General features: G+C 41.3%; 1 protein-coding gene across 5 annotated transcripts in view; it reads left to right on the top strand.

Annotated features, from left to right (window-relative positions):
• LOC111828497 (uncharacterized) overlaps nt 1-13,041 on the top strand; it is a 39,536-nt gene that overhangs the window by 16,082 nt on the left and 10,413 nt on the right. For 3 of the 5 annotated variants that reach the window (XM_035960697.1, XM_035960695.1, XM_035960696.1), the window contains 8 exons: nt 1,584-1,696; nt 1,881-2,007; nt 2,101-2,157; nt 2,226-2,309; nt 2,382-2,483; nt 2,564-2,646; nt 2,778-4,308; nt 11,985-12,950. In XM_035960697.1, coding sequence (XP_035816590.1) covers nt 1,584-1,696; nt 1,881-2,007; nt 2,101-2,157; nt 2,226-2,309; nt 2,382-2,483; nt 2,564-2,646; nt 2,778-4,308; nt 11,985-12,563 — 2,676 coding nt within the window. In that variant the 3' untranslated portion in view covers nt 12,564-12,950. Of the gene's footprint in view, nt 1-1,583; nt 1,697-1,880; nt 2,008-2,100; nt 2,158-2,225; nt 2,310-2,381; nt 2,484-2,563; nt 2,647-2,777; nt 4,309-11,984; nt 12,951-13,041 lie in introns of those variants that run through there. The other 2 variants (NM_001360189.1, NM_001360188.1) reach the window with 2 other exon arrangements.

Here is a 13,041-nt window from a genome sequence, read left to right as displayed (position 1 = left end):
GTGGAAGACTTAGAATGCTCAAAGTATGCTTGGGTGACTCCTCCATGCGCCTAGGGGTCCCTTTTATAGCCCCAAGGCAGCTAGGAGCCGTTGGAGGCATTCTTGGAAGGCTAATCTTGCCTTCTGTCGGGTGGCGCACCAGACAGTTCGGTGTGCCACCGGACAACCACTGTTCATGTCCGGTGCGCGATTTCCTTCCATTCCTGGCGCAGCCGACCGTTGCAACTTCGGGCTGGTTGGCGCATCGGACACTGTCCGGTGCACACCGGACAGTCCGGTGCCCCCAGCTGACCGTTGGCTCATCGGACAGTCCGGTGCACCACCGGACAGTCCGGTGAATTATAGCCGTACGCCGCCAAAGTTTCCCGAGAGTGGCCAGTTCGCCGGAGACCAGCCTGGCGCACCGGACAGTCCGGTGTGCCAGACTGTGCTGAGTCTTGGCTGCACACAGGCACTCTCTTCCAATCTTTTTCTTTTCCTGTTTCTAGCACTTAGGTAACTTCATTAGTACCCAAAACAAATGTACTAAGTCTAGAAACATATCTTCTTGTTGATTTGCACTTTATTCATCATTTGGCATATAATAACCTACTTAATATGTGTTGGACACTTAATCACCAAAATATACTAGAAATGGCCCAAGGGCACATTTCCCTTTCAATTCCACACCGAGATTCTGCGAGTGACGTGCTTCACCCTCTTTTTAGGCACAATGCCCAAGCGAAAGGCAGTTAAAGCATCGCGTCAGTTGATGACAGAAGGCAGCTAGGTGGGGGAGGTGGAGAGGCAATTGAAACATTTTCCCTGAAGATCGTGGGGGGCTAGTCGACGATTAGGTCTCGCTGCCTTACATCGCCGCAGTCGTGCACTTCGACTTTCAACGAGCTGCCAGCCATCCGTCCCGGGACATGGACGCGCGACCTCCATCTTCGACCCGCCAGAAGGGCGCCCAACATCGCCGGCCGAAGCCCATGGAGCAGACCTGTCTCCGCTCTTCTTAGGCAGTAACACCTCCTTGAAGGAAGGGGCAGGCCGCACGTGAACCGCCGCCTCGACAGAAGAGGCCGCCCCATCTTCTTCCCAATGTTGGGCCTTGGAACGACCAGCCAGGAAGAGCGATCCATCATGATAAGGCTGAGAAGACAAGGGGAGGGGGAATCCGGTGGCGAGGGGGCAGGAGGGGTGGTCACCGGTGCCTTGATGGTCGCCGGTGAGGTCTCGTGGTGGGTGAGCGCACCGGTGGGGTGGGGAGTCGAAACGGTAGAGGGCATAGCGAAAAAGCACACTCCACCTTGATAGACAGAAACAAACCGAAAAGGAAACTAACAAACCCAAAGAGACATGTTACCATGTTACATACTTCGGCCCTGGTCCAAACCTCTAAAACTAATAGTTAGCAGCTAAAATTAGCTGAGAGATTTAGCTAAAGTTAGCTAAAATTAGCTGAGAGATTTAGCTAAAGTTAGCCTTCCAGCCAAAATTAACAAGAGTCACAACACTATTGGCTCACATATATTTCTTGTTTAGACAATTAGACCTCTTATATATATATATATATTTATTTTATTTTGGCTGCTTTCCAGGTTGGTGGGCTCCAGTGCAAGGGGTTTGTTGAGAAAACGACATTACCCATCATGGGGCAAATCGATCGGCATGTGTTTCGGCGTGATTATAATTTTTTCTTGTCAAGAAACAGGTGAGCTTTCTTCTCGTATGAATGCAAAACCATGTAGTTCATAGTGATAGTGGTCTTCTCTGTTATTAATATTATAGTTTATAGGTGTCAAAAGAGAAAGAAAAGTACTATGTCTTCATGTCATAACTGATAAGTATGATGCAGTAGCTTTAGTGCTCTTCCTAACAGTGTTGTATTACTTTAGCACAATTTTCGACATAGACATTGAAGCGTTTCAACTGAAGCCTTGGAGACAGCAAGGAGCGGATCTTACTGACTACTTTAATTTTAGTCTGGATGAAGAAGGCTGGAGAAAGTATTGGTGTAGCATGGTACTTTGGACATGCCTTTTCATATCAGCATTTCTGTAGCAGTTTCTAAGCTGTCAAATGATAATTTAGCTTAGTACACCACTTTTTGTGCAGAAGCAATTAAGGTTAGGGGCTAGATCACTTGTAAATGAAACATCAGGATTGGAGCAGGTAAGACATAAACCTTGGATGTTTTCCATATTTCTTGTTGAGCGAAATCTTCTGATCTCTGTGTACAGGAATCATACAAATTGAAATCTGCGAAAGCAATGTCCAACGTAGCAAATGATTCTGGATCTGAAGGAAGAAATGACATTGGCAAGGTAATATGAAGTCTTGAATTAGCATATGTTCACATGTAATGTATTAGAGCTAACTTGGTTTTGTAAATCTAGCCAAAAGGTAGAGCAATCCATGTTGAAGGCAGTGCGTGCGAACGTGTTCCTTCAGCAGACTTGTGGCGTCCAATACAAAGGGATTCAGATGTTGTGATTCAAGTATGTTTCATCAAGGTTTTTTTTGTATGGTTCATCAATATCTTCTGGCAGTATTCTAACAAGTTAATATGGTTGAGCAGGTAAACATGACACTTTCACCATCAAATCAGTCCACTTCGGATGACAGCTCAAAGTTAAATCACAAGGGTGTGGCTACTGAAAGGTATGCATTGTTGAAGCTACATTTTCCTAAGTTGATTCCTGATCTGTTTGTCTTGTCAATTGCACTGCATGCTGATGTCTATTGATCATCCTGGTGAAAGACATTTGAGGGACTCTTTTCTTTTTGGACAGGGTGTTTGATAAGGAAGTTTATGATGGAGGTTCCTCAGAGGGTGTTGGGAGCAAACTGGACAGAAGAGATTCTTATTTTGCACGTGACCAATCTCCTAGCCCTGATTATTCTGATGTACTTTCTGGAGAATCAAAAGAAAATCACTATTTTAAGAGATCCAATAGACATTCAGATTTCAGGGACTTCTTTGAAGCCACCAAACTTCAGGATGAGCATGTCAAATCTGATTTTTATTGCTATCCAAGTAAGCCAGACAGAGAAAATAGTGAAAGCTGCAGACGTGGTTATACCCCTTCTACTGATGATAGAAACATGGCATCTAAACTTCTGTGGATGGGTGAAGCTCCTTTCACTGGGCGAGGCAAGTCTGGTGATCTTTTTTTGGGTCACAACAGCGACCGTGACTTCAAATCTCGACATAAAGCAAGAAAAGGACAGAGGAGACAGAGTTTAGATGACAGAAGGAATGCTATATTTGTTGAAAAAGAAAAACCAACAGATAGCTATCATAGTACGTGTGATAGGAAGTTCGTGAAGAGAAGATCTAGCTCATCTTCCCTGAGGACCAACTATCACAATTCCGTTTGCAATCAATCTTATGAGCAGCGTTATTCACCTCTTGAAAAAAAAGCTCTGAAAAACGATGAGCATTACTTTAGCGATGAGTCTAATTACCACCATAGGCAGTCTTTGTCATGTGACATCAATGAAGGAGATATTGACAAGTGCTTCTCTTCAGCGAAGGAGTGGCAACGAGATGGTGACCATATATACCATTCAATGGTAAAAACTGATATGCCTGATGCTAATGATGGACGCATGTACAGAGATAGGTATAGTCCGGAAAAGAAAATAGCCAGACATGACCATAGCATGGATGTTGAATTTTCCCATTACACTGATTACAGATTTTGCGAGTGGCGGAGTCTGGAGGTAAGAGGCAGATACAGAGATAAAGGAAAATTTGCCAAAAGCAATGATGGGCATTTCAGACATGCTAACCATCTCGAGTTGTATTCTGGCCTCAACAATTTTGAGAGGGACAAACCTGCTACTGGCTTCCCTGTTATGAGCTCAAGAAACAGATGCATCGATAACAAAGAAGTCTGCAATGCTAAGATGACACAAAATAATTGCCATGGGTATCATCAAAAGAACAAGCAACATGATTCATCATTTTGTATTGGCAACATTCCTCGATATGCTTTGCGCACTGATACTTATGCTGAAAAGGGCCATTTTGTTCTGCCAATTAAGAGGAAGCTTTATTCTGATCTGGGTTCCATGGACCAAAGGACTCTTGCTGATTTGCCACTTCTGAAAGGAAGATTGATGCATGGCCAATCCATTGCCAGTGACAGGAGGATTTATGCTTTGAAGCTGCATAAGTCGACAAAGAAAATTAATACAGAAGCCATTTGTAGTTCCAGTGATATGAGAAATATTAATACTCTTTCAAACATTTGTGTTGGCAGAAGACATGAGCTGGATAATGCTGATAACATCCACTTGAATGATAGAAAAATAAAGGTAAACTTTGAGGAGAAAAAATCAACAAAATTGTACACACCGACCTTTTATCAATCTGTGGGTTTCCATCTTTTGCATTCTTATTTCTGACATGATGTGTTCTGCTGGCACACACATGCACATGAAAACAAATACTAAGCCACTCTTTTAGGCATTCTAAATTCAACTAAACTTCACAGATCAGAAAACTTTGTGGGCATTAGTTGAGTAGTGACTATCTGGGAATTGCTAAGGCCTAACCATGTCACCCGATTTGCTTAAATATAAGAGCATTTTAGCACTAAAGCGTTTCTTTTCTAAAACATTTGCCACTTATAGTTTAAGCTGTTCAATCTGTTGGGATGCAACATGGTTTAGTTGCATTTCTGATCTGGCAAATAATAGTTAATCTTTTCTGTCAAGGACCTGAGTACTCCACGGGTATCTAGACTTATATCGTTTGCCTTTGTCCAAAAATGAACTGTTCTGTGATATTTCTGAAGTCATAGATATGAACATTGTTTTCAGGTCGGACGACCAGCTGGTCGTTCCAGAGGACCGACCAGGTGCCTAATCGCGATTAGGGCAACGATTAGGATGCTTAATCGGTCCTGGTCGACCTCTGGTCGTCCCCTAATCGTCCTATATATTTCTGGGCATATGTATATATAATATGATATATGTATATATAAGCAATACTGCAATAGGCATTATATAAGTCTGAAAGTATGAATTTGAAACTGAGTAACAGACTGAAAGGCAATATAGGCATATAGCACTATAGCAGAACTGAAACTGAAATATTGAATACAAGGCTACAAGCAGTAATGTGTAATGCAGTACCTACTACCTAGAGCATATCATCATCCAAGCAAAAAGCAGCAGCAGCTTCTCCAACAGATTCAGATTCATCAGAATTCAGACAATAGGAAAGATAGGAAAGGGGGAGAAGGGGGGAACCTTGAGATGAGGAGCTCATCTCGTCGCTAGTGTTTTGGAGACGCCGCCGGTGTTCTGGAGCTGCTGCTGGTGTTCTAGAGCCGCAGCCTGTGTTCTGGACTCGGCAGAGGAGAGGAAAAGTTTCAAGGGGTGACAAGGGGTGGTGGCGCATTGCCTTTATACTACTGTAGATGGGCCGAAAAAATAGAAGCCCAGTAGCCCACTAGAAAACCCTAGCCGCCTGGACAAATCCTGGTCGATTTACCATCTAGTCGGACGACTAATCGCCCCTAATCGACGACTAGTCGGACGACCTGGACGACTTGATACTCTAGTCGAGTCGTCCGGCTGATCAGCCACTACCAGGCGACCTGCGCGACTAATCGCGATTAGTCGGACGACTTGAAAACAGTGGATATGAAATAAACTTCAGATAGGAGCTTCATGATTCCTGATATGAAACATATCAAAGAATTGTTTGTACGCCAGAGCTATGGACCTACAAACAAAGTTCTGTTTTCTGCTATCATTATTGTCAGTACTATATTGGAAAATATTTGGTGGCCTTATAAAAAAGCATGCTTAAAAGTTATTTAATTGGAGCTTAGTACATACATAGTGCATCCATATGTAAATCGTTTCTGAAAAATCCATATGCACTATGCATGTACCAATTTCCACTTTAAAAACTTCTCTAGATATCAAGCCATGTCCTTGGATGCAACTATACATGTACCGAATTTCAAAAGCTGAGATAAAAAATCGTTTCTGAAAAATCCATATGAAACTGATGCAATATGGATGTGCCAAGTTTTTTTTTAAAAAAAACTTCAAGTATGCCTTTTATGTTGGTTTCATGATTCCACCAACAATATGGTTCCCAGTTTCCCACCAAATATTTTCCTGTATTATATTGCTATTTTTAAATTAAAGCTATCTTGCTTTGTTTGTGTGGTTCTTGTTGGATTTTGTCACTAGTCAATCGATCTTGGGAATTTGGACTGATGGCTCTTTTTGTGTGAATAAATCTTATTTGACTTGCATGAAGTTCAATGTTTTTGTCTATCTTTACTATGTAGGTTATCTTATATGAGTTACATACTACTCCCTCCGTTTAGATTACAAGACGTTTTGGCTTTTCTAGATACATTGCTTTTAATATGTAATTAGACATATTGTATATCTAGGTTCATAGCAAAAGCTATGTATCTATAAAAAGCCAAAATGTCTTATAATTTGGAATGAAGGGGGAAATTGCTAGGTTGTCAATTAGTCAGTAACAATCTGCTAAAATATGGTAAGCAGTCTGCTAACTCAAGCTTGGTGCTTATAAGCAGTATGCTGGTGCTTAAGTGCCCTCATAGATGAGATCCTTATTTAGATTAAGAGCAATCCAAATATTACTGAACTTAAATATTGAATAGATTTACCTAGAGGGGTCAGCAATGACCATGAAATATTTATTCTTTTTTGGAATTGCACCTTTCTCAAGTTAAAACAAATCTATCACACAAGATACAAACTAATGCGCGCATCCATGGTTCCATTTGTGATTCCTATGTTTAGAAGCATTTGCTTATTTTGTAGTGAAATCTTATTCATTAGGTGTTCGTAACATGTTTAAACCTTTTTGTCAATTCCAAACAAAGGGATATAAACTGAAATGCGACATTTGAACCTGCAGCTAGCAAGCACTCTGCACTAGGAACATTGCATTTGCCTAAACCAGGCTCAGGCCAGAGCAAGTCCTCTCTTGCTTTTAGCTGTTCAGAATTTAGATGACTGAGGTGGTCAGTGGTCACGGCTGTTTATGCAAAAGGTTTGCGCTGGGGCACTATTTATGCCTACACTGGTTCATAGTAAATCATACTAACAGTACTTGAAATTGTCCGGGTGGCGCAGTTGGTTATCACCTTAGTCTGACATACTAACAGTACTTCATGGTGCTAAGAGGTTAACTTTAGTTTTGATTTTGAGTACACCATTGTGGATTTATTTGCAAGTTTTTTTGTTTATCTTTCTGTGTAACACCGAATCAACATGTGATGCGATATGGCACTATGATTAATTTTTGTCGAAGTGCTTGCTGTCCAGTGTGCCCTAAAGACAACCAAACTACTTCATTGACATTTTAGTGATGCCTGAAGTTTGCTCTTCCTCCTACCATCTGAGTTGCATATGCACTTCTTGCAATCCTGGCAATCAAATAGATAGCTCTGGCGGTGCCACAGTTTTTGCCAGTGAATGTTTAATTAGGAAGTGCTTTGATGCTATCCAACACAGTTTTTGAAATATTCATCTTTTATAATAGTATCTTTCAACACAATGGGCTCCACTTGTGTCCCATTCCAAACTTTCCTAAGAAAATACACTGTGGGAGGGGAACCAGGGTTAAGGCGTGTTTGGAAGTGCTACTTCCCCTGGGTCCTGGCTGCTGCTGTTTTGCTTTTTGTCGGTGCTGGTTCTATCTGCAGCTGCAGCACCTTGGGGCAGCCGAACACAACCGTAATACTAAGCTTGAGAAAATTTAGTTTATAATCCATCTGTTCTAATATAAGTCGTTCTGATTTTTCTAGGTACATAGTTTTTGCCTTTTACACTATATCTATATACATAGCCAGAATGACTTATAAGTTGGAATGGAGGGAGTATGTGCAAAAGAAAATATTGTCCTGAAACTCCTATGTCTCCTCTCTTCCCTACATATTTCTGGTCATGTGGGGCACATGGGGATGGGTCGTTCCGGTGGTAGTTGATGGGTGTTTGGTAAGGGTGTTTATGGAACTTTAGAAAAGTGGAAGGGGGTATAATGTCCTATTTCAGTTGAACATTCAGTAAGTTGACTAGATCTTTTTTAACTTATGCTTATTTAACTTTTCTTTTGGCCTATTCTTGCTTTGATTGTTCTTCTACATTCAGCATCTCCTCTTGTAATTTGGCTAATCATCAACTTTATTTGATTAATAACATCTCCCGGCTCTTGCTAGTGTTATTGCCACACTGTTTTATTGATTGTTATTCCATTTAGGCCCGTTTGGATTCATTAGCACTAAAAGTTAGCAGCTAAGGGCCTGTTTGTCTAGGCTTCCTAGGAGCTTTTAGACGGAAGCCAAAAGCTAGAAAGCTCTATAGCGAGCTTTTGGCCTTTGGTTTTTGGAAAGTCCAATAGCTAGTAGTCTAAAGGCATGTTTGTTTGAGTTGTAGCTTTTCTAAAAAGCTTTTGTTGAGCTTTTGAGCCTGAGAAGCCAACAATAGCTTTTCGATGATGTTGTTATCTTCCTAAACTTAGGAAGCTATAGAAAACCCACAAAACCAGGTGTTTCAACTTCCCATATAAATTCAACTTTTCTAAGCTTTTGGCTTTCTGAAAGCTAAATTAAAAAGCTAGATGTTTGTATAAGCTTCTGACTTTTCACACCGAGAAGCTGTCCAGAAGCTCAAACAAATAGGGCCTAAAAGTGACCAAAGGCTCAAACAAACAGGACCTAACATTAGTAATAGTTTATCCAAACAGACCTGCTAATAAACCTGCTAACTTTTTTTCTCGAAAAGCGCAGGAGAACTGCGCCCCAATATATTAAGAAGGAGATAAAATGGTCTAGAAAGACCAGGTACAAAAGGACTAGACTTCCTTACGGAGTTCTAAAAACCAGAAACCCAAAAGAATCCATCAGGTGACATCAAACAACTACTAGCATAAACCACTTCCAAGACTAAGCCTCAAGGAGTGGTAATCAGACATGTAGGAAAGGCCCTTGGCCCCAGCCATAAACCTGCTAACTATTAGCTAGGGGGCTGCTAACTATTAGTTCCATTAGCTAGTTTAGTGTTGCTAATAGGTAGTTAGGTGCTAATAGTTCCTATGCATCTTCAACTCAATATCTAACCACCTATTAGCAGGTGGATCCAAACAGCCTCCTAAAAGTTAGCTAGCTAAAAAACTGCAGCTATTAGCTTGCTTATTTTAGTGCTAATGGATCCAGATAGGCCCTTAACTAGTGCACCTGTAATAGACGCCTCAATAGTAGATAGTATTCATGCTATCATGTGATATCATCTCTTGATTGTTTTTATATTAAACTAAACTTTACCTTTCGCTGTAAAACATCTATAATCTGTTGTAACCCATTATGCTATTATATTCAGTGTATACTGTTTTTTGTTTCATTAATTTCGTACTTGTAGCTTTTATTTACTTACCAGCAATTTATTCAAGCTTAGGCAAACCATATCAAGACTTCAGCCAAACTAATCATGTATGTTACTCTAGGAATGTCTCAGCAGAAGTCTCTGATGAACATTAAAATGTGTAGCCTGATTGAGCTGTTAACAGCTGAATACTCATTGGAAAAAATGTGTTTCTACTGGCCCTCTTATGCCACTTAGGTTCCTAGTGTGTTCCTATAAAAGTTATCTAGGTCAAATCAAATAGTTGATGGAATGGGCTAAAGTATTATCTGCTCTCTGTTTTCTGCATACTTCAGATTTTGGATACCACATTTCAGGCCTGTTTGGATCACCGCTCCGGTTCCCACGCCGCGCCACACTTGCCGCGCCGCAGTTGTGGCAGCCGAATCGGCCGCCGCACCTTAGGCGAGATGTGGCGTTGGAGGTCAGACTCCAAACAGGCCCTAAGTTCAATCTATGCTGCATTTTCTTTTGATTTAATGGGAGTGCTCAGCTGCACTTTTTCATGGCTGCTGCTGCTGAGACTGAATCACTGTACCAGCAGCTTACATTTCCTGCAGCTGCAGCTGTAAAGAACTGCAGCCAAGTGGGTCCAATTTTAAAGCTAAGAATATTCTATAACACACTTTTTATATTATAATGGTTTTGCTAGAATGTATTTTGTTCACTTGTATTTATGCCATTAAGTGTTCTCCTAATGGGGTGCATATTTCAAAAGCCGCTCCAAGTTTGAAAAGCAGATATCATTTTTGCTGTATCAAGTTCCAAAAGCAGATATGATTATTAGTTTATTACTATGTGAGTTCCAACTGCAGATGATCTTGTGCAACTTGGATATCATTTTTTTTATTCCCAATAGCGAGGAACGTTGTGGCTTCTTGGGTTTGGAAAAGCGATGAGAGATGCCATACACTCTCCTCTCCACCTACACAAAAAGTAGTTTTAAGTCTATAGTTATTCATAGTTAGCATTAGCACAAACTAACTTATTCCACTCCAATAAACAAAAGGATTCGTTAGCTAAATGTCATATGGAGCTAGGCTTAGGACCTCAGCACATGTTATTAATATCTGAAGCTGATCAATTCCAATATCCTTGGTTAATCATATTCAATTACCAATATGGTTAACCGTTATTAAACGTGCCTTTATGAGTGCCAAGTTTTTTTTATCTGTAGCTCAATTACTTTAGGTTTCAACCTTGTCAAGTTTTAGGACTGGAAATTTGACAAATTGTTATTTGTCGGTGTTCTAAAACTACCGGCCAGTAATCTACGTGCTTTTGCGCGTATGGTGCGGATGGTGTGCAAGGAATACACAAGGTTTTTATATTGGTTCGGGCTGAATGTCCCTATGTCCAGTTGGGTGACTTGTGTTACCCTGCACTTAGTCTGTAGTAGGGGATTACAAACTGAGGCGAGAGAGGGGCGAATCCCCAAGTCTCTGATGAATCGTGGGAGGAGTGTCGTGCTCTGTGTTACAAGTGTGGCGGTAACCTGAGCTCGCAGCCGTGGTCGTGCTCCTCTCCTCTCTTTTATAGGTCAAGATGAGGAAAAGTTTCATTACATTATTGAGAGAGGTCAGGCGAGATGAGCCGGAGTCGGGTTTTGTCATGTAGTTCCTTGTCCTCCGCGATTCTGACCGACCCAAAGACACCCGCGGATGTCTTCTCCTTCTCCTGTCATGAAACTGTTGCAGCATCACGATTCGTCATGTGCCGTCCCGTCGCTGCAGCAGCTGTTCCTTCGTCCTTAGTTGACTCTTCTGTGGCGGAATGGTTGGGTTGGTACTGAGGAGTGCAGAGTTGTCCCGTGGCAGAGAGAAATCTGCATTTTAACACACTGAACCCTGTGTTGTCATTCGATCCGCATGCCTGTGACAAGTCAGACCGGTTTGTATCCTTATCTGGATTGGTTGTTGGTACTGTCCCATTTGTACCCAACCCTGTGAGGTCGGATTCAGCCCCCGACCTGGTCCTGTTCCCGACCCTCGGGGGTCGGGAGATTTGCGGACTTTTAGGGTAGCCCACCCTTTCTCTGACCCTCCACGGGTCGGGGGTCGGGCGTTGGTTTTGATTCGTTCGCGGGGATCAAAGGTCGGATATAATGGGTCAGGTTTTAACTCGACATCTTCTATTAACCTGTCTTTGTTATACTCATGTCATCCAACCCTGACATTACTCATACTTGCTTTTTAATATATCTTCACATCGAGATCCAACCTATAGGAGGAACTATGCCGTTTATTAAGAAGGTGAAATAACCAGCCAAATTCGAGTACTGGAGGATTCCCACATAGAGCAAGGCAGTACTGGATTCTTTTTAATGGTTGGAGAATTCGAGTACTGGATTGCTTTGCATATTGAACTTGTGTTTCTGTTCTTTTCGTTTTTAGAAGTTCATAGCACAATTGCTTATTCTATGGTGGAACAAAAATGTCTGTATTTGCTGCATTGTTTTTGTTTGTATTTTCTGTTAGGTGCAAAATGGTAGTTTATACCATACCCTTGCACATGCTATCACCATCAACTGGGTTTAAATTTTTCAATGTTATATTGTTATCTTTTTGCAGTTTGAGAGGGAAGGTAATGAGTTAAGACGTGTAATTGAAGATAACCAAAAGGGAAGCCATCCTGTGGATAAGGATTTGCACACTTCTAGACATAAGCATGTACATCAGAAGCTGTGGAAACAGAATCTGAGTCACCGTCACTCAGGCAATCAGGATTTGGAGAAATCAGCAGACCAGAATTGTCTAAATAAAGATGTGGAGATCGAGGAAGGAGAATTGATTGAAGAGGACCATAATAATATCATTTATAAAAGCAAGCTTAAGCAGGAAAATGTTGTACTGAAATCAGTTATTGAAACAAGTTCAGCAGAGCAGTTACAGGTGAATAATGCAACGTCGAAGGATGCTACCTGCAACAACAGAGCTACAAGAGAATCTGATGAGAAACACATTCTTGAGGTAATGGAAAAGATGCAAAAAAGGAGGGAAAGGTTCAAAGAGGCTATTGCACCAAAAAAAGAAGTCGGTGACAAGAAAGACCTATCGGCTTTAGCATGCAGTACAGATTTCATCCAGAATCAACGGCCTGCTAGGAAACGGCGGTGGGGTGGTAATTGTTGGATGCTGGAAATGCCTTGAGAGTTTGTCCGTGATGGTTTCTTCAACAAGGTGTTCTGCTTATGTTGCTCAAAACATTTTACTGTTATGTTTACTTATTCTGATGGCTGGGTTGGGGAAACAAAATATAGAAAGCATATTCTTCAGGCACTTTTATAGATATAGTATCTTGCATAGTTTAAGAGTAAAAAGGTTCGACTTCAAATGTAACGTGTTTGTGGGGTTCTTTCAAACCACTGGAGATGATTTACTATCCCCTAAGATGAGATTTAAATGGTTTCCTTTCTGCAGGCTGCTAAATGTTTCTCTGTGTTTATGTATTCAAGTTTATCTCTTCATACTCTGAATGCCATCATCTCCAGAGTTCTTTTTATTATTATGCAGCAATTGTGTTTTTCCCCGATTAAGGTGAGTTCATTGTAAAATGCAGATCGTATGCTCTGGGGCTGCCTTTTGCATTTTTGTTTGTCTGATTGTGTTTATATGCTTCTGCCTCTAC

This window comes from Zea mays, chromosome 1, assembly GCF_902167145.1.
Source record: "Zea mays cultivar B73 chromosome 1, Zm-B73-REFERENCE-NAM-5.0, whole genome shotgun sequence".
Lineage (NCBI taxonomy): Eukaryota > Viridiplantae > Streptophyta > Magnoliopsida > Poales > Poaceae > Zea > Zea mays.
This window is presented reverse-complemented; position numbering and strand designations above follow the sequence as displayed.